Here is a 22,138-nt window from a genome sequence, read left to right on the forward strand (position 1 = left end):
TTTGAATGACCCAATAACGTGCTTGCGCGGGAACCCAGAGATGTATATAAGTTCAGCCCGTGGGCCCCAACATCAGTCTTGTATTGTTACCTTTTACTATGTGATTCCTATTAAAGAGCTTGTATCACTCACGCCAAGACTCTGCCATGCTTAGAACCCACTATATTATAATCACACATCTGTTACCATGTGGCAAAAAGTATTGCTGATCCCATCTTCCCAGTAAAGTTGCCAGACAGCATTCTTGTTATGAAACAGAAAAAAGCACAAGAAAGAGGGCAGTTCACAAAACAGAATGAAAGGAAGCCAGAACCAACAGTCAGGAGATAGATTTATTAACAAGATTTCCTCCAAATATACATACTGAATTTAATCATACTACACCTTTCTCCATATCTACAGTGTAAATGGACAATTATATGTACACTGCTTAATTTAATCTGAAAATTATACTTAAATTTGTTAGCATAACGAAGTGTCTTTGTCCACATCCTGACCATACTTGCACATTCAATTAGCAGATAAACATTCTGGACTATGGTGTGGATATTTTGTTGCTGTTAAAAGAGCAAAAAAACCAGGTTATTCCTCCCGATCAGAAAGCTTATGTATGATAATATGGGATAGCATGAGTACAGCAAGAAGACAATGGGCAAGACAACGTAACTTTTAAAGTAATCTATATCAGCCTTTTAAAAGCCAGTGGTTCCACAATAAAAAATTGTCTTTACAAAAAAAACCCTGGTTTTTTTTTGGAGGGGGGACAGTACAAAATGTTACTGTCATTTTGTAATTAGACATTAAGATATCCCAGTATGCAAGACTTTATCAAAGATTACCCCAAAGTAGAGTAATTCTGTATAATTTTTGAGTCTGATCCAGGTGCCAATAGTCAAACATAAGAATAGGTGGCCATAAATGCAACTATGAATTCCTATTTGTTTCCAAAGATGCCTCCAGACAGTTCAGTGTGGCTTTGATGCATGACTTTGTGTGGCTGGAGGATGGACAACTCCATCAGCTAAGTAGACAGATGGCCACTAAGGAACAATGGCTATGTCTTGCTAAATCGTGGCATTTGTTTTACATTTGTTACTTCGGGGCTATCTAACAGAAACCTTACTGAATGTGAACATGTACTCTGTATTATATTTAGAGTTGCCAGGTCTGTGTTGAGAAATACCTGGAGACTTTGAGGGTGGATCCAGGAGAGGGCAGGCTTTGAGGAAGAGAGGGCCCTCAGCATGGTACAATGCCATAGAGTCCACCCTTCAAAGCAGCCATTTTCTCCAGGGGAGCTGATCTCTGCCATCTGGAGATCAGTTGTAAAAGCAGGAGATCTCCAGTCCTCATTTGGAGGCTGGCAACCCTAATTATTTCTAATGATACTGTACAGCAATCTCTGACCAATAAAAACTGTGGATAAGAACATTAAAGATTTGCAAAGAGTGGCACGTATGCTAGGTAATGTTAACTTGCAGGCTTGTATGGAAACTAAACCCTCGAGATGCATAAAATGTGGATTCCGATGTCTCTACACTAATGCACAGAGTACGGGAAACAAACAAGAGGAAATGAAGTCCTAATAAAGGAAGGAGACTATGACATAATAGGTCTTACTGAAACTTGGTGGGATGACACTCACAACTGGAATATTAGGATTCAGGGGTACAACTTATTTAAAAGGGACAGGCAAATGAGAAAGGGCGGAGGTGTAGCAGTATACGTGAAGGAGGTATATACTTGTGAGGAAATATGTGCATCTGAGCATGGCAGCTCAGTTGAGACACTCTGGGTAAAAATAAAAGGTGTAAGAAATAACTGATATTATTGTGGGGGTCTGCTATAGACCACCAAGTCAGGCAGAGGACTTGGATGAGATACTTCTACAGCAAACTGCAAAGTTCTCCAAGAGAAGGGATACCGTGATCATGGGAGATTTCAATTACCCGGACATCTGTTATAAGTCCAATTCTGCTAAAAATGAAAAGTCAAATAGATTCCTGACTTGTCTTGCTGACAACTTCCTTTACCAGAAAGTGAAGAAGGAAACAAAGGGATCTGCTATTTTGGATTTGATTCTCACCAACAAGGAAGAATTGATTGAAGAAGTGGAAATAGTGGGCACCCTGGGCAGTAGTGACCATGTGATTTTGGAATTTACAGTCTGAGGGAAGGGAAAAGCTATACGTAGTCAGACTTATAGGTTGAACTTCAGAAAGGTAAACTTTGGTAAACTTAGAACTATGCTGGGTAAAATCCCATGGTCAGAAATACTTAGGAGGAAGGGGGTTCAGGAGGGGTGGGAGTTTCTTAAAAGCGAAATACTGAAAGTGCAATCGCAGATGATTCCTGTGAGAAGAAAAAAATGGAAAAAGCCTAAAGAAGCCGAAGTGGCTCCATAAACAGCTCTCTAAGGACTTGAGAAATAAACAGAGACTCCTGGAAAGAGGGCCTTATAACCAAGGATGAATATAAACAAATCACCAGTGCTTGTAGAGAAAAAGTTAGGAAAGCTAAAGCTCAGTATGAGCTTAGGCTGGCCAAAGATGCTAAAAACAACAAAAAAGGGTTCTTTTCTTATGTTTAGAGTAAGAAAAAGAGCAAGGACATGGTAGGCCCATTGCGAGGGCAAGAAAGTGAAATTGTAACAGGTAATGAAGAGAGGGCAGAACTGCTCAATTCCTACTTTTCCTCAGTCTTCTCTTCTGAGGGGAACGGTGCTCAACATGGCAAAAACAGAACATATAAGGAGGGTATGAAGTTCCAACCTAGGATCAGCATAGGGGTAGTACATAAACGCCTAGTTTCTTTAAATGAAACTAAGTCCTCAGGGCCAGATGAATTGCATCCAAGGGTTCTAAAAGAGCTTGCGGATGTAATTTCTGAGCCTCTGGCTATTATTTTTGAGAATTCTTGGAGAACAGGAGAGGTACCAGAAGATTGGAGGCAGGCAACTGTTGTCCCCATCTTCAAGAAGGGGAAAAAAGATGATCCGGGTAACTACCGACCCGTCAGCTTGACATCTATACCTGGAAAAATTTTAGAACAAATCATCAAACATTCGGTCCTGGAACATTTTGAAAGAATGGATGTGATTACTAAGAGCCAGCATGGTTTTCTCAAGAACAAGTCATGTCAGACTAACCTGATCTCTTTTTTTGAGAAAGTGACTACTTTGCTGGATCAGAGGAATGTTGTAGACATTGTTTATCTTGATTTCAGTAAGGTTTTTGATAAGGTTCCACATACTATCCTTGTTGACAAGTTGGTAAAATGTGGTTTGGATTCTGTTACCGGTAGATGGATCTGTAACTGGTTGACAGATCGCACCCAAAGAGTGCTTGTGAATAGTTCCTCATCCTCTTGGAGAGGAATGACAAGCGGGGTGCCTCAAGGATCTGTCCTGGGACCTGTTTTGTTCAACATCTTTATCAATGATTTGGATGAAGGAATAGAGGGAATGCTTATTAAATTTGCCGATGATACTAAATTGGGAGGAGCTGCAAATACAGAAGAAGACAGAAACAGGATACAGGATGACCTTGACAGGCTGGAAAACTGGGCTAAAATCAATACAATGAATTTTAACGGGGATAAATGTAAAGTTCTGCATTTAGGTAGGAAAAATCCAATGCATGGTTATAGGACGGGGGAGACTTGTCTTAGCAGTAGTATGTGCGAAAAGGATCTAGGGATCTTAATGGATCATACACTGAACATGAGTCAATAGTGTGATGCGGTGGCTAAAAAGTCAAATGCAATTTTGGGCTGTATCAACAGAAGTATAGTGTCCAGATCACATGATGTGATGGTATTGCTTTACTCTGTTCTGGTAAGACCTCACCTGGAGTATTGTGTTCAGTTTTGGGCACCACATTTTAAAAAGGATATAGACAAGCTAGAACGAGTCCAGAGGAGGGTGACAAAGATGGTGAGGAGTCTGGAGACCAAGTCCTATGAGAAAAGGTTGAAGGAGTTGGGGATGTTTAGCCTGGAGAGGAGGTGGCTGAGAGGTGATATGATCACCGTCTTCAAGTACTTGAAGGGCTGTCGTATAGAGGATGGTGTGGAATTATTTTCTGTGGCCCCAGAAGGTAGGACCAGAACCAATGGGTTGAAATTAAATCAAAAGAGTTTCCGTCTCTATATTAGGAAGAACTTCCTGACAGTTAGAGTGATTCCTCAGTGGAACAGGCTTCCTCGGGAGATGGTGGGCTCTCCTTCCTTGGAGGTTTTTAAACAGAGGCTAGATGGCCATCTGACAGCAATGAAGATTCTGTGAATTTAGGGGGAGGTGTTTGTGAGTTTCCTGCATTGTGCAGGGGGTTGGACTGGATGACCCTAGAGGTCCCTTCGAACTCTAAGATTCTATAAGTAAGTAAAATGTAAAATATACAAAATACACAAATAAAATACTCCTATAAGTATAAATGTGGTATTGCTCTCTGGAGCATTAGCAAAGAAGCAAGGCATGATTTAGGGGATCAAAAATAGTGCACAGTAAAGCTGGACACTGTGAAAGCCAGGCCAAGATTAAGCTGAAAATCTTATATGCCCCTTTATTACTCTGAAATAATAAATTAAATAAATTACAATTGGTTGCCCTTAATGGCATCCAACATTATGGCATCGTTAATTCTGCCTAATGCTAGGCTAAGTAAGAGAAGCTTGAGTAAGAGAAGCTTGGTGATTAGATGTCCTGGGCAGAACATCCACCTGTAGAATTTAACAGTATGGTTGATGGTTGACAGTAGTTCCAGACCAAATAGTTGGCACAATGGAAAAGAAAGAATACAGGGCCTTGTCATGCACATTTTCGATCTGAGTTCACAGACCAAACTAAATATACACCTAGCAACAGGCTAGACCACAGACATGATGAGACGGGAAACAACAGGCACATATGCTTGAGTTCTTTCATTAGATTTTAGGTAGGAGTCAGCTAAACTCTTCTGCCGTTGCTCTTTTCCAGTCTTTTCATCCAAGGGTCATCTTCCATTAAGCTTGGCTGCTAGGAAGACTAGCTTTGAGAAACATGATGTGCTATCTAATGGGACATATAGAAAGGCATGTGAACAACAACAATGAACCAACAAGCAACTGCTGGAAAATGTTCCAGGAAAAACAAAAACAAAACCCAGAAAAAACCACAAACATCAAGAAGCATCACACAAGAGAAATTAGATATAAATTTTGTACTGAAAGGGCAGAAATTGTTTAGCTTACTATCTTACTCTGACATTCTTTTTACTGTGGGAACTAAAGCTGCATAATAGTTAACAGACAAAACAAACTGACTGGACATTTAAAAATCCAGGTGTGTTTTCCAGTTCTTCATTTTGATATCTAATTTCTACATAGACCCTGGTTCTTGCCTGAAACTTTTTCCTTTTCCTTTTCTTTTAAGGCTTTTTTTCCCTTTTCCTTTCTTTTAAGATCTGCAAAGTGCACACTTTCAACCACATGACACATATTTAGGTAATTATGACCAGTACCTAACCTTGTAAAAAAGTTTAATTGTTTACATTTGCCATTCGATGGCAACATATAAGGTTAAATGGATTTAAACTCAAGAGTTCACAATTAAAATATCAGTTAAAGTGGGTTAAGATTTTTTTCTTTATGTCTGAAAACCCTCTTTTAAAAACTGTGGTTCTCCCACTATCCATGTATGTAAAGTGCTCTCCAGATGCAACCAACATGGTGACCCCAGTCCAATGAGGGGCTTTCAAGGCAAGTGAGAAGCAGAGCGGGTTTGCCATTGCCTTCCTCTGCAGTCTTCCTTGGTGGTCTCCCTTCCAAGTACAACCCTTAACTTCTGAGATCTGATAAGATCTATACCATGTCACCTTCCATCCCTCCCACCCATCATCCTTATAAGTGAAATTCTTTTTCATTGCCACATCTATGAATATTATACTTCAAAACTAACAGGAGTTGTATTTCAGATCTGGTGTCAAAAATGTTAGCTGAATATTCTTTTTCAACTTCAAGCAGGTTTGAATGGTGTGGGTCATGTTTCAGATCTTCATCATCTGGAACACTTTTCAGTAAAGTCTGATCTTTGTAAAACAGTGGCTAATCATTTCACCCTAATTGCCTGTATTATTAATATTCCCATGTGATAGGAAAAGAATGCTCAGGGATCTTCACTGAGTAATCCACCAAATTCTCACACAATCTTGAAAGCATCTAGTGCTATCAATTTTCACAGTCGGCAGCTGTGAGATCAGTTCCTGTAAGAACTTCTGTCCCAGGCTAGCTGTCTCCAGAAGATTCATATGATGGAAAAATCTGGTTGACACATGTATAAGAACAGGCATGTTTTTCATATGTTCTCAGTTTCTAAAAAAAGCTCTTTAAAACACTGGCTACAGATCAGAGTCAGAGATTTCATTCAGCTGGTAGAGCAGGGTAGAGAAGGATGGTCTGCCGTCCTGCTTCTGAAAAGGGAAAAGTGAACAAAAAGCCACATTAAATACTACTTTGTGAAGGCCAGTAGCAATTACAAAACAATACTGAAAACCCCTTGAAACAAACTAAAATGGTATATTGTAAGCACGGATGTGTAAACAACAGACTGGAGCTCATCTGTGGAAAGAGTCAGATCAGGGTCAAAGCAAATGAGATGTTGAGATTCAGATTGGGGCTGCACAGGGAAAGATAGTTTAACATTTTCCCTGATTTTACCAGTTGGAACTTCCCCAGTGTGCTCCTATTAGCTATGGAAGGAAAAAGAGAGTAGGGACGAGGGTCCAATAGATAAATTCTGCAGGAGCTTTTGACCAAAACAGAGCCATTTTCAGAATCTAAGTGAAAAGATAACATATGCATTTGCCCATGAGAAAGTACCTATAGCCCTTTCAGATTTCAGGGGGTAGATGTGCAAGTTTGTTTATTTATATATTCATGATGTATTTCTCCCTAATGGACTCACAGGAGGATATTATAGATATACAGTAATGGAGATTTCTGGGCAAGTTCCGGGCAGCACATGAACTGAAAATGCCTCCAAAAATAGCAACCAAAGTTCCAACAAATCCAAAAGAGCAGTGAAAAAGATTGCTAATTGTGAAAGTCACAACTGGCAGGATTTCTAAAGAGACAATGACCTGGCTTGAGACTTGTGCTTTGGAGTCACTGGGTGCCTTTTTTCCTGCCTTCTCTATCAAGGGTCTACAGGGAAATGAAGGGCTTTGAGTACTGGTGTGCTGTACAGTGAAGGATTCAGATTCCTTGTGATTTAAAGATGCTGGCCTTAAGGGCTAATGGCATCCAGTTGCCATCCTCAGAAGGAGCTGAGGAATCCCCCCATACACACTATATTTTGAATAAACTTGAGAACTGTAGGTATCTATGTCTACCTACATTTCTATGTTACATGGGAGACTGGTTTCCTGAAATTTACTTTGACATTAAAAAGCCACCTTTGAGGGACCAGATTTAGAACAGAGCTATGAAGTTGGAACAGGGGAGTTTAGCTCTTTTCCTCTGAACTTTTCCATAACTGTAACAGAATGATTCCATCCCAGCTGCTATTAGCTCTGACTGGGGGTGGGGGGGTGGGAGGACAGTACCCGTATTGCATCTGTCTTGAGAAGATAACAGAAATTTTGGGGGAAATTCTATGGGAAAACTGCACAAAGGAAAGGATTTCCCATGAGTGCCTTAGCCTCAATCTGAATCTTGACCCCCATCACTTCATTTTAATGAATAATGTTAATGTTAAAGATCTCCTGTGGAACATGTAGCTGATCCTCAAAATCACTGCCTAAGTTTGGTTACTGCATCTTTCTTTCTTTCTGAAGGCCACAGTGAAATGCAGAAACTATTTAGCAGGCTGGGCCAGGGGAGAGGCAGGGTCTGCCCCATTTTACAAAGACCATTGAGTCAATATTGATGAATAATTGGTACAGTCTCAGAATCCCCCACTTGTTTGCTACTCAGTCTCTCTGCCTTCTTCTCCTCCTTCTCCATTGTCATGGATTGCCTTGGCTTAGCATGGCAGGATGAGTCCTCACCAGAGAAAGAGGACAACCCTTCTCCACAGCTTGCCTTGGCAGACCTTTCCCATGAGGCTGGGGTCTTAGGATCTTCCCAAAGGACCCTGAACCAGCACTGATACTGCACCCTGAACTAGCAGGGCCCTCTGGTCTGGATGCTCCAGCATGGACCTGCATCTGACCAGACCCACCATGGTCTCCTGAAGTACCCCAGAAGTCGAGGAGGGAACCAGCAACACCTGTAGGGAAGTTCCCTAAATAAGGTTGCAGAGAGGCTACAGCCTGCATGGGATCAGCTTGTCTGCAGTCTTGTGGATGATCCCAACAGTTGTCTGACATGCTTTTTATCTATTTATGTTACCTGACCCTGGGACTGCTTTTGAATCTACTTTTTGGAATATGTAACCTGATCCTGGACTGAGACCTTGGACTGACTTCTGAATTTGCCTTAAATTGTGTTCTTGGATACTGGACTGTGACTTCTGGATTGTGACCTGAAAACCCCAGCTGTCAGAGCCTGTGGTTACTGGGTCTTGCCTTCCACCTGGTGGCCAGGATATCCATCTTCTTCTTCCCTCTCAGCCATTCCATCCCACTTGTCCTGTCCTCTGTGCTAAGAATGCCCTAGCTGTTCTAGTACATGTAAAGAGGGATAAGAATCTCCCCTTTGTAGATAATTGACTTTACTTTCAGACACACCATCAGAAGTGTGAAGTTTACTTAAGCATACTGCAGCCCCTGCATTTTAAAAATTATCTCCTTTTGTTCTGGATGAAAAGGATTCATGGATCACTGATGGTTTGCAGACTGTTGCTTGGAAAATCCCTTGTCTAAGTGTACACAGGCTGGGAAGAACTGAACATTGACTTCTGCAAACCAGAACTGCACCTTTTACATTATATCCATTGAGTCTGAAATCCTCTGAAATTAAAATTTCACTGATAATTATGTATTGCAAACAATGTTTTGTGCAGATTTTTATCCAAATTCTAGAATAGTCAAATTGAAAATTCTAAATCTTCATTTTAAAAAACATTGAATGATATTCTAAGTTTGGATTTCATTAGCTCACTCTTCTTTGTTCCCCAAGTAAAGGTCAGTGGTCTTTTGGATCATCTTTTATAAATGAAGTTTTCTGACTCCCTGTCTTGCCTGAGCTAAGCAGCACCTGTTACAGCACTGACCTCACTCCAGCAACTTCTCATGAACTTGTAAATAGTACTGGAGGCCTGTCTGGGTTTATACAAGCGAAGACCAGCACTGATTTCTTCCACCACTTCTGCATTGCTCCGGTTCTCATAAGGTGTTTTGCCTTCACTGAACACTTCCCACATCAACACTCCTGAAACAAAATAAGCAAAATATAATTTCTAGATAGCACAGCACCATAACTATGTTAATGTCCATCTTTTCCCTGTAGGTATCTTCAGGTCCCATATACTACTGTAGAGTAATTTTTCAAATGAGAAGAAACAAGACATTTCCTATACAACTATCCCTACTAACTTCCTGATTGTCTATTTGCCTCTGCCAATACATACATGATGCTTGTTATTATTACTGCTGTTACACAAGCACTAGAAATATTTGCATCCACTAAGAATAATTAATGATCTCATCTGAATCACTTAAATTCTTTGTGTCAAGCAATTCAATTTTATGCATGTTTATTCAGAAAGAAGTCTCACTTTGTGCAATGGAGGTTTACTTCCAGATTAGCATCACTGCAGCCTATAATTTTCCAGCTGGACTCAAGATCTATCTGCTAACTGGTTGTGTCTGCAAAATTACCTACCAGAGCTGAATCCAGATTGAAGCAAAAAAATTGTTTTTTCAATCCAAAATTTTATTATTTCATATAACTGGAGACAAACATACCAGCCACTAGGGATGAATTCAAAATGAGCAGGCAAAATGGAAATGTTTCATTTTGGTTCTGCCAAAGCCGATATTTTACTCTGGCAGAAATATTAATTAAAATCTATTGAATGCAATGCGAATATCTGCCCTTTCTGTAAGTCAATTTCCTATTCAATTTAGCTGAACTGTGCTGCTGCTTGGACAAGGAAACATCTTAATTGCTGCTACAATTTAAAGCATTCATATGGGATATTCTGCCTACAATCAAGGAATAAACTAAATTACTCAGTCATTGAGATGGTTTTTCAGGTAGCTGGCTCGAGGTTGACTCAGCCTTCCATCCTTTCAAGGTCAGTAAAATGAGTACCCAGCTTGCTGGGGCGGGGGGTGGGGGGAAGTGTAGATGACTGAGGAAGGCAATGGCAAACCACCCCATATAAAGTCTCCCATGAAAACGTTGTGAAAGCAACCCAGAGTTGGAAACGACTGGTGCTTGCACAGGGGACCTTTCCTTTCCTGAGATGACTGCTAGTAGATTCAGGCTATTACACTTGTCAAGGATATTTTATCTGGCTCACAATGGAATGGATCAATAACCAAGAGGAAAATGTTAAAAGAGTGGAGAGCAGTAAAGAGGAAAGCATGAAGCATGAAGTCTTGATATGACAGAAGAATCCTCTTATGCAAACAATGCTAAGAGTGATAAAATGTTATAAACAGTGCTGGTGTGTCTACAAATGTTCACCTGTCCATGCGAAACATTGTCAAATATAATGTAAAATAATCTGCACCCCCAAATAAGTTTTCAATATGTTTGAAAGTCTTTTTCTGCTAAAGGACAGATAGAGCCTTCTTACCAAGAAAGATTCCCAAACAAGGTAGGAAGGGATGTTCAAGACCAAGAAATCTAAGCAATTGAATGCAAATTTCCTGCTTAAAGGCTCTTACCAAATGACCAGACATCAGATTTGGTGCTGTATCGGCTATAGGAGAAAACCTCAGGAGCTGACCATTTGATGGCAAATTTGGTGCCCATGGAGCTTGTATACTGATCATCAAGGACATATCTGGAATAAACAATCATGGTTAATGCCACAAGCATCATAATGATTCTTATTTCATGTTACAAAGGCCACAAAGAAAGGCTGTAACTCAACAAGTTCTACAAGCAGGAAGTTCAAAGCTCATCACCTCAGGCAGTGGATTAATTTTATACCATTGCTATGATGGTATAAAATTACCTGTGGCAAGTCCACATATCTAATCATTGCCTCTGCTCACAGTGTGTATACGTTTGGATTTTTGTAATACTGCTCAACCTTTGTGTTTTACCTGAGATGACAATGTAAACTATCCATGTGGAAATTATGAAAATAGATTACTTTCTCATATCACCTCTTAAGCTATTGTTTATCTCTAGCCATAAAGAGGGCAAAAGAGAGATTAGATGAAATCATAGCAAGAATGGAGCAGTTTTGAGCTCCAGACCAAATGTTGGTTTTATCACCACAATAAGCTTGATGTTGGATGCACTTGAAAGAAGGATCAGCATAAGTGGAATTCCACCAGTGGAGTAGGAGTAAATGATTAGTTATGCATATGAAGTTCAAATTACCGTGACATTCCAAAATCAGATACTTTAACAACATGGCATTCTCCTACCAGACAATTCCGAGCAGCCTATAAGAAAGATGAGAAAAAGAAGATTGGCATTCTGAGATATTTATCAGTGTCCAAAAGGCATACACAGAGCCTTCTGAAAAATTTCCAGAAATGCCTGTGAAAATTTACATTTACATTGCGCTCTCTCACCTAGTTTTGTTTGCTTTCAGTGACATTATTGTTCTTTGTATTGCTTGATTCCTAATTTTAAAAAGTTTTGCCTTCACTCTCAATTGACTTTGTCCTCACTGGTCACATAGCTATTGCCAAATCTCACTCACTACACAAAGTCATAATTTCATCCTGTTCGATATATGATCTTCATTTGGTAGTAATTCTCCTTGTATTACAAAAATAGAAGCACTAATAGGGAAAAAAGTTTCTGAAGTAGTGGCTGTAGACAGGGAAGCAATGGTACTAAACAGGGCAGAAAGCATATGAATATTCTCCAAGCTGGATTTCTCCAAGCCAAAATCACCTGAAAAGTTAATTTTAAAATATTTTGTACAGCCTTAATTATTAGAAATTTAAGATTATCTGGGGTCATGATTTTCTTTTATCCCTTCTTTGTTACTGGGTATTTTCTAAGTCAAGAGAATCCAAGACATACCAGATCTCTATGGATGACTGACATTTGTTCCAGATAAGCCATTCCCTCACATACATCTTGGCACATTCCCAAAAGATCTTCCTTTGAAAAGCTCCCTCGCTGCTTTTTCAGGTAATCACACAAACAGCCATATTCCATGTACTCAAACACAAGACACATCGGATCTTGTTGTATGCACACACCATGTAGCTGGACTAATTTGGGATGAGACAGTTTCCTGCCAATACAAAATGATGGATCAGTGTTGGCAAATACAGTATTTTTCATGAACTAATACATGTGCAGGACTGGCAAGCTCCTGGGTTCTCCTGCTCAGGAGGTCCCCAACCTGCCAGCCCACATTGGGCTGGTGGGGGGATCCCCTCCCGACGTTGCCGGCATGATGATGTCACTCACAAGTACCATAGAGTTTCCCTCCCAAATTGCTAGAGCATCCAGAAAAACCATAGAATTTTCCTGGAAGCTCCTAGAGCAGCCAGCGCACACCGTTGCTGGCACAATGACGTCACTTGCGAGGCCACCGGAGGCTGCGGAGGACTTGGCAACCCGTGTTCTCTCAGCAGGAAAGTTAAGGAAAGAGTAAGAAAATTAAAGCGAAAGAAGAAAGCCAGACATGGGATGGTCTATATATATTCCTATAACATTACAAATTACACCTATATATTCCTATACCATTACAAATCTGTACCTTTATGACTCTTGAAAAATAAAATCAACTGTCTACTTTTTAAGTACATAAGTAAAATATCCCCACCTTTCCCCTTATTCTCCATAAAACAAGATGTAGTTATGATTTCAGTTGACATACTTTCACTGAAATGGGTACCAGTTATATCAGAGTATTTTTCATGTATTCTTTAGAAGCTTGTTTAGCATCAAGGCCACATTGGATTCTTAGCATGAATTTAACAGCTAATCTATTAGTAGTATGAAATTAGTAGCAACTTTTAGCTAGCTATGACAACCTCTTATACTGTCAATTACAAACATTAAAACTAATTGGTTATTTTAAATTGTGGGTTGTTTATGTGGGTTTGGAAATGATGACGTCATATATTCAATTGCTTTCTCCCAGTCATGAGAACTAGAAACATACTGTGGAAAACAATAGCAGAAATGTTTAGGATTTTTAAAAACCCTTGAGTCAAACAGAGTCTCTGTATGTTGGCTGTTGTAAACGTATTATCCCTGTATTTTAGTGTTACTTCATATTAAAAAGGACAGAGTACAGATCTGCTACCAACTTAAACATCATCCAAATGTCCTTGCTTTTTGTATTCATTGATGCATGTATATGCACATGAACAAAAATGAAGTACAAAGGATAACTCTTGTTCTTCTGATAAATGTTAGTTCCACAACAGGCATTAAGAAGTATGCACAGCTTCCCAGGTTGTCCTTGTAGCAACATCCACTACAGTGGAGGAAGCAAAGCACTAGAAGAGCGTTATGATTCTATTCATAAAACTTACTGAGACATTTACAGTAGCTGGACCATGCTTACAGTTCAAAAGCTACACAACTGAACATGCTCAAGAAAATAGTACCTAAATGTCAGGCATAGGGTTCCAGATCTGGGATAAGAAATACCTGGAGATTTTGGAGGTGGAGCTTGGGGAATGCAGGCTTTGGGGAGGGGAGGGCTCAGAAGGGTATAATGCCATACAATCCACCCTTCAGAGCAGCCATTTTCTCCAGGGGAACTGATTTTGATTGTCTGGAGATCAATTGTAATAGCAGGAGGGATCCCAGTGCCATCTGGAAGTTGGCAACCGTAGCTCAGGCATTGTTAGGTTCACTCAGCATTGCTCTCCAAAAACATGACACAATGCCGTTCACCTAAGTGGAATTTTGTGTTGCTTACATCATGACTTGGGCCTCTTCAATAAAGTCCTCTTTTGACATTGCTCCTGTACGGATAGTCTTTATGGCCACTTTCATCTGCTGAAGCCAAGTGCCAAGATGAACTACCCCAAATTCACCTATACCAATTTCCTCTTCAAAAGTGAGTTCCTGAGGGTTTATCATCCATTTTCCTAGGAAGGAAAAGCAGAAAAAAACCTTTAAATCATGATTTCTGTGTTTAGGAAGGAAAAGGAGAGTACAACAGTAGGCTTATCTATATTTGCCAATATTTACAAAGAATATTTTGTTCCTTAGTTATTTAACCTTTTTACTGAGAAGAATGTGGTTAGTTTCAGAGAGAATTTCAATACTTTGCATTTGGAGGTCTTAGCATAATACTAATGGTCACCAGGTCCTCAATCTTTCAGGTTGTTACCCCTTTTGAAATGCTGGGACATAAAGTGTTTTGAGATTAGATGTACCTTTGACAACCTCCTATTTCAACAATGGTATTACATTTCAAAAGGATTAATTCAGGGTGTGGAAATGAATTTTCTCAGGTTATTATCCAGTTATCTTTGATTATAATATTAATCACTACTTGTTTGTTCAAGTAATTTAGAACTACAGTAGTAGTAGTGGTGGTGGTGATGATGATGATGTTATGGCATTGTGTAGTATAGCCAGGAGATCCTAAAATGTTCTGGCAGCCTCAAGTTTTGGATCTTTTTGGCATTATACACCATTAGGTGGTGAGCTAGACTTATTTTTTTCAGCTGAGAGAGCTCTGAAAGAGATGTGACTGACCCAAGATCACCCAGCTGGCTTCATAGGGAGGAGAGCAGAATCGAACCCAGTTCTCCTGATTAGAGTCCATCACTCTTAACCACTACACCACACTGGCTTTCTATAGAGAACAAGGGTTGCAGTGCAATCCTAAAAAAAGTACTATCCTTCTAAGCCCATTGACATCAGTGGATTTAGAAGAATATAACTCTGTTTATGATTGCATTGTCAGTCTCTAAAGTTGTTTATGGAATGCTGGAACAAGGTGTGAATTGTATAGGTTGACCTGTGAATGACTGGATACTTGTGTGGGCTTTTTGATGTCTTCCACCTCTCTGATTCTGACCTACAGTCTTATGAATAGTATTAAATCTCCAACAGGACAGATCAGTGTAAGAAATAATTTAATCATTCCAGAATCCCTTAGACCAGGGGTGTCAAACTCATTTGTTATAAGGACCAGATCTGGCATAAATGACACCTTGTTGGGCTGGGCCGTGTGCATCATGAAATGTAATGCCAGGTTGCAGAGATACAAACTTTATAAAGAACACAGAAAAACACAATTAGAGATTTTTTAAAAAAACTTAAAATAAAATATGGTTAAAACATTAGCACTCTTGCAATATTTTGTTTATTTAACAGTCTCTGATAACTGACACCTTTTGTACTGAATCATTGCATCAAAAACTGGAGACAATGTCTGCTGTAGCAATCTTGAGTATGCTGTTCAGGTGTTGTTCAGGTGTGTTGCAAACCTACTTTTGATTTATTGACATTAATTACAGAAATCTCATGGTCAATGCTTTGAGGTTTAGACCCAGAGGAAAACATGAAATGGCAGGGCATTATGAGCTTTTGTAGATAAGTGACTTCTTGTGCTGGTCAAGAACATGTGATGGCACCATGACACAGACTGAGGGCTTTGTGTTTGTCTACAAAACTATAGGCTCCTCCAGAGTAATAATTACCACTCTTATGTGGCAATGCAAGAATAAAGAGAAAGCAATGTATAGTGTTCAATATCAGCTTACTATCTGGGAAGTCTAAATTCAAAACCCACAGTCTGCAAAGGAAATGTGCTGGGTGAACTTGGTCTGGACACATATACTCAGCATAATCCACCCCACTGGCTTGCTGTTATTCCTCATCTAAATAGTTCACATTGCTTTCTTACTGAGGAAGACTGGATCAGAAGGGTATAATACAGTGAAGAAGAGGAGGGGAACCCAGTTGCACCCTCAGACCTTGAATAAAACTTTGTTGGTCTTAAAGGCAGGGCTGGAGCTACATATTTTTTGAGGGGAGCAAAACCAAAAAATGGCACCCCCACTCAAAAAATGAAGGGACCCGTGGGTAATCTGACACACACACTCCATTTAAACACCCTATCAGGTGTTTGTATGGTGAGGGGAAGCCTTAGCAGGGCTGGCCCTAGAGCATTTTGAGCCCTAGCCAAAACTAACTTTGTGCGCCACTCTGCAGCGCCACACCAGAGAAGGGGTTTAAAGGTTAAATCCCCTTCTCTAGAGTTGTGCAGCAGTGGCGAAAGGATAGGAACCTAGAATCATAGAATCCTAGAGTTGGAAGGGACCTCCAGGGTCATCTAGTCCAACTCCCTGCACAATGCAGGAAACTCACAAATATCTCCCCCTAAATTCACAGGATCTTCACCTGAACAGTAAGAGAAAAACCCAGGTTGGTTTTCCCTTCTCAATATGGCATGCACTTCTTTCCAGGGATCTGATGGCTGTTTGCATTTCTTTAAATGCATAAACTGTTTGGAATCTGCAACAAAGAAGGCCACAGTCCCAAGCATAAATACTTGATACTCAATGCTGAGCTATGTGGAACTTACTTCTGAGTAAAGGTTCAGGACTCTCAGCTGCAATTTTAGGTCCCCTCTCCTCTAGTCTCATTAAATTCAGTGAGACTTTCTTACAAGCCAGTATAAAATTTAGAGAGCGTCTCACCTTGAAAAAGGAGAACTGGTAATAATATTCATAGTTTTGTTCCTGTATAGGGTGCTGTACAGACTAACATAAGGCAAGGCTCTGCCCCAACCGAGGAGGTTACAGCTTGCATTTTGGCAAAGAGGGAGAAAGGGGGAAGAGCTAAGGACTGTAAGGGACAAGTAAGCGAAAATGCAGTGTTTGCAACTGGATACTCTAAAAACTGGGTCTGAGTAAAAGTCAGATCTACACGGATCTTCATGAATTCATATGATTTTTACATTGAAATGAAATCAAACCACTATTATTATGCTGGGAATTATTAGGAAGGGAATTGAAAACAAATCAGCCAGTATCATAATGCCCCTGTATAAATCGATGGTGCGGTCTCATTTGGAATACTGTGTACAATTCTCATCATCGCACCTCAAAAAAGGATATTATGGCATTGGAAAAGTCCAGAAAAGGGCAACTAGAATGATTAAAGGTTTGGAATACTTTCCTTATGAAGAAAGGTTAAAACGCTTGGGGCTCTTTAGCTTGGAGAAATGTCAACTGCAGGGTGACATGATAGAGGTTTACAAGATTATGCATGGGATGGAGAAAGTAGAGAAAGAAGTACTTTCCTCCTTTTCTCACAATACAAGAACTCGTGGGCATTCAATGAAATTGCTGAGCAGTTGGGTTAGAACAGATAAAAGGAAGTACTTCTTCACCCAAAGGGTGATACATGTGGAATTCACTGCCACAGGACTTGGTGGCGGCTACAAGCATAGCCAGCTTCAAGTGGGGATTGGCTCAACATATGGAGCAGAGGTCCATCAGTGGCTATTAGCCACATCATATTATTGGAACTGTCTGGAGCAGTGATGCTCTGTATTCTTGGTGCTTGCGGGGGGGGGGGGGTGCAAAGTGGAAGGGCTTCTAGCCCCACTTGTAAACCTCCTTTTTTTTGGGGCCACTGTGTGACACAGAGTGTTGGACTGGATGGGCCATTGGCCTGATCCAACATGGCTTCTCTTATGTTCTGTAGATCCTGTCTTAGGCAGAACCACAAAAAGCATGCCTCCACAGATTCGTGGCGCCTCACCAGTGCAAAACAGGGTTCCAAAGCACAGATCCTCATGAATTCATATTTTCATGGTGAAATGAAATCAAACCACCATCACGCTGTAGATCCTGTCTTAGACTATAGGCAGCACCAGAAAAATCATGCCTCCATGAAACTGTGGTACCACAACAGTGGAAAAACATGTTTCCAAACCACGGATCCTCATCGATCCTCATGATTTTTGCTTTGATCCCCCCAAGCTCACCATCCAATCACATTATCATGTCCATGGGCATTGTTTGCATCACAGAAATCATGGGTCCACAGTTTCTGGGGTGCAAACTCTGCCCATGGAGATGATATGTGATTGGATAGTGAGTTTTGGGGAATCCAAAGCAAAAATCATGAGGATCCATGAGGATTCGTGCTTCAAATCCAAGTTTTTGGACCATGGTGCTGCCACGAAGCCGTGGATGTATCATTTCTTTGGTGCAACCTCTGCCCACGGACACGATATGTGATTGGATGGTTAACTTGGGGTGGGCCAAAGCAAAAATCATGAGGATCCGTAATTCAAAATTAAGTTTTTGGTCCATGGTGCTGCCACGAAGCTGTGGATCCATGATTTTTGTGGTACAAACTCTGCCCATGGACATGATAATGTGATTGGATGGTGAGCTTGGGGTGGCCCAAAGCAAAAATCATGAGGATCCATGGTTCAAAACCAAGTTTTTGGTCCGTGTTGCTTCCACAAATCCGTGAATCCACGATTTCTGTGGTGCAAACTCTGCCCTTGGACAGGATATGTGATTGGATAGTGAGCTTGGGGGGATCCAAAGCAAAAATCACTTTTTTACGTTTTGTTTAATTTCTGGGTTTGGAACAATCCTCAGACAATCCTCCTCAAGGATGAATGATATGCCAAATATTATGGTTGTTTGCTTTCATTGTTAATGTTTTGTTACTGGCTGTTGTATTGTTTTTTTGGAATTAATAAAAGAATTTAAAACAAAACAAAAAACAAACAAACAAACAAAAAAGCAAAAATCATGAGGATCCATGAGGATCCGTGGTTAATAACCAAGTTTTGGTCCATGGTGCTGCCATGAAGCTGTGGATCTACAATTTTTGAGTGCAAACTCTGCCCATGGACATGATATAAGAATTGATGGTGAGCTTGGGGGTATCCGAAGCAAAAATCATGTGGATCCATGAGGATCTGAGGTTTGGAAACATATTTTTCCACTGTTGTGGCACCACAGATTCATGGAGGCAAGATTTTTCTGGTGCTGCCTATAGTCTAAGACAGGATCTACAGCATGATGGTTGTTTGATTTCATTTCACCGTAAAAATCATATGAATTCATGAGGATCTGTGCTTTGGAACCCTGTTTTTGCACTGGTGCGGCGCCACGAATCCATGGAGGAATGATTTTTGTGGTCCTGACTATAGTCTAAGACAGGATCTACAGAATAATAGTGGTTTGATTTCATTTCAATATAAAAATCATATGCATTCTTGAGGATCCATGTAGATCCGACTTTTACCTTTTCCCCTAAAAACTTACTCCAATGCAAGTCAATCACTGACTTCTTTGAGACTCTCCTACCAGCATGTCCATGATCTTCCCTTCCAGCTTGTTGGCTCTAAGTCTGGAAAGGGTGGAGGGACAGGGGGTGGGGGTCTTGGAGAGAGCGAGTGGGTCTTGTTTATGGAAGAACCCCAGAGGTGGACTAGAGAAAGCGACTCTTCTTTTTATTCTCTGTTTCAGTAGTAGCAAATGGTCAGCCTGGATTTTTTTCTCACCTGCTTTACTTTGATGAGCTGCAGGAATGAACCGCAATTGACAAACTGCTGGCAAAGGGCTTTCTCATGCAGAGCAGAGGCTGTTTTTTTTTGGGGGGGGGGAGGGGTGAGATGAAAGCACTTCTGAGGGGGGGGAGGAGATAGCCCACAAGATTCTTCCCTCCGTCCCTCCCACCCCAACACACACAACCGGTTATGCTGTCAGGGAGGTGTGCATGACCAGGTGCCAATGGGAAGGGGCTGGGATGGTGGGGAGGGGAAAAGACAGGAAAAGCAGCCGGGAGGGAGCGATTATTGCATTCCTGTATCGCTGCGGATAAGGCAAGGGAAGGGATTCCAGCGGGCCAGGTGACGGTGCAAAAGAAGCCGATCTTTCTCCCCCCTTCCTGGAGGGTGAGGTGTCCAACTTGGTCCCCCCCCCCTGTAGATCCGGCCCTGCTTAAAGGTGCTTTCTTTGTATCTCTCCTTTGCTATTCAGGGAACTGGGCAAAGTAAGCTGTCACTCTTTCCCTCCCTCTCCCTCTCTTCCTCCTCAGCCAATGCAGGGCAGAAAGGCTTGGCTCAGTAGCTCTGCTGTATAATTGAGAGAGCCTGGCAAAGCAAGCTGCCATGCAGAAGAAATCAAGAGAGAGGAAGACAAAAGCAGATGACAGGCAGTTGTTTGTGGGCTGCATACAACCCCTGTGGGGGATGGATCTGTCTTGCAAGCAGCACATTTGACTCCCCTGCCTTAGAGTGTTTGACTTATTCTTCTTGTGAGATGGACCTGAATAATATTAATAAGTACTGTTAGATCTATGTAATCAGGACTGCTTACCATAGCTTAGACCAGCAGTGACAGGGGCTTTTTCTCTCCAGGAGCAAACAGCATACCGCAAGCGAGTTACAAGACCTGTATTCCCAAGATCAATACAAGATGGGGTGAGAGAAAGAGGTGGCAGAGAGAGCTGATGAAATTAAAGCTAGGAAGGTGCATAGTCTATGGTACATAAAGCCAAGAGAACATTAGGACACAGCGGCTAATTATGGCCACATTTCATACTGTGATTTGAAATAACCAGCTATATTTTCCCTCAGTGTCAAATATAGCAAAGTTATCATTACTGATACAACAGTTACATCTGGACTGCTTCTGCTATGAATTTTAAAGGTGGCTGATGAATCTCCAGGTTGATATAAAACTATGTAAGCAGCATGCCAATTTCCCTTAAATTCTTCCTATTTGAACACATGAAATCTTTCCTAGAACATTCAGATAGTAAGGATTTGTGCTGCACTGATATGGAGCTTTTCTAGTCAACCTAGTATATCATCAAAAATTGTTTCCTGATAATGTAAGGACTACCATATTTTTTTCTGCTTGTTCCAGACATATGGAGACATATAGTACTCAGGAGGGGTCTGATAAACTGGAAACATGCTTTAAAACATGTGTTTTCTCTCCACACCCATCATCTTCTTGTTGTGTTTAGCATACAGCTGGATGAAGAGTTCTAGGGAACTTGAAACTTTGAACTCACTATTTTGTGATATTTTGGTTAACCTTAATAAAATAACATTGCACTATTGTTGTTCTTGGATGTCTGTTCTAAGTAACCTCAAATGGTATGTTATGGAGCACATGAAGTAAAGAGCACAAAAGAGACTGCAGGCAATCATTCACCAACAATTTTAGAGGAAATATCTTTTTTCACAGACAGAATTTCAGCTAACCTTCAAATTATATTATATTCTATGATTCCTCTGGCTTCTACAAAGTATTATTCATTTTCATAGTAATCAAATAAGTAACAAGGATAAATTCAGAGGTCGTTTTGTAGAAAAATAGGTAGTGGAGCTCATCCATGGATTGTTATGGAGCTGCACCTACTATTCAATGGACAAGGTGTGAAGGAGGAGGTGGAACTCAGAAAGGTTTAGGAACTGCACTGAATCGGAGGCCTGGATAAATTTTAACTGGCTATTTTGAGACATTTTTGAAGAAAGTGAGTTATTTCAAACTCCTCCCCCCCCCCCCCTGTGTTTTAACATTTCCTGCTTCTACTTACCTCCTGCATTATGGTGGTGATAGCTGATCATTTCTGGGATAGAGTCAAAGACATATTTTTCTGCTAGGTAGTACCTCTTGGGACTGTCACATGTCTCCTTGATGTGATAATGCTTTATAACTGGGCTGTTCTCATTGCTTTAAAAAATACAGTTTTTGTTTACAAATTTGTATAGAAACAGCTTAAAGTAGGGCACAGGAGCAAACTACAAAGCATCAATAGAAATTGGGGCACACAGTTGGAAGTGCGTTATAAATCATACCTCTGAAGACAACAAATCTAAATTAATAGGCTCCACAGTCTCTATCTACCTCAAGCATAAACCATTTTACTTCCTTTTGCTATTTCTGTTAGAATACATATTACCATTAGAATTACATACTTCATAAAGCCTGGATTAAATGGATTTGATACCTTTTCAAAAACATGAAGTGCCCTTCACTTTCTCTTTTCTTCATCTCACCTCACCATGTTGATGAGAGGCTCAATTTTACCATAGCTCTAGTGAGGC

At 40.6% G+C, this 22,138-nt stretch overlaps 1 protein-coding gene across 1 annotated transcript in view; it reads right to left on the bottom strand.

Moving 5' to 3' along the window:
* Window positions 1-5,947: 5,947 nt before the first annotated feature.
* Window positions 5,948-22,138, bottom strand: part of ITK (IL2 inducible T cell kinase) — a 78,262-nt gene continuing 62,071 nt past the window's right edge. The window contains exons 10-17 of the mRNA XM_060238311.1: window positions 21,628-21,764; window positions 20,397-20,471; window positions 14,003-14,174; window positions 12,139-12,355; window positions 11,482-11,546; window positions 10,815-10,933; window positions 9,191-9,348; window positions 5,948-6,446 (exon numbers count right to left, since the gene is read on the bottom strand). Coding sequence (XP_060094294.1) covers window positions 6,375-6,446; window positions 9,191-9,348; window positions 10,815-10,933; window positions 11,482-11,546; window positions 12,139-12,355; window positions 14,003-14,174; window positions 20,397-20,471; window positions 21,628-21,764 — 1,015 coding nt within the window. The 3' untranslated portion in view covers window positions 5,948-6,374. The remainder of the gene's footprint in view (window positions 6,447-9,190; window positions 9,349-10,814; window positions 10,934-11,481; window positions 11,547-12,138; window positions 12,356-14,002; window positions 14,175-20,396; window positions 20,472-21,627; window positions 21,765-22,138) is intronic.

This window comes from Heteronotia binoei, chromosome 5 (assembly GCF_032191835.1).
Source record: "Heteronotia binoei isolate CCM8104 ecotype False Entrance Well chromosome 5, APGP_CSIRO_Hbin_v1, whole genome shotgun sequence".
In the NCBI taxonomy this organism is placed as follows: Eukaryota; Metazoa; Chordata; class Lepidosauria; order Squamata; family Gekkonidae; genus Heteronotia; species Heteronotia binoei.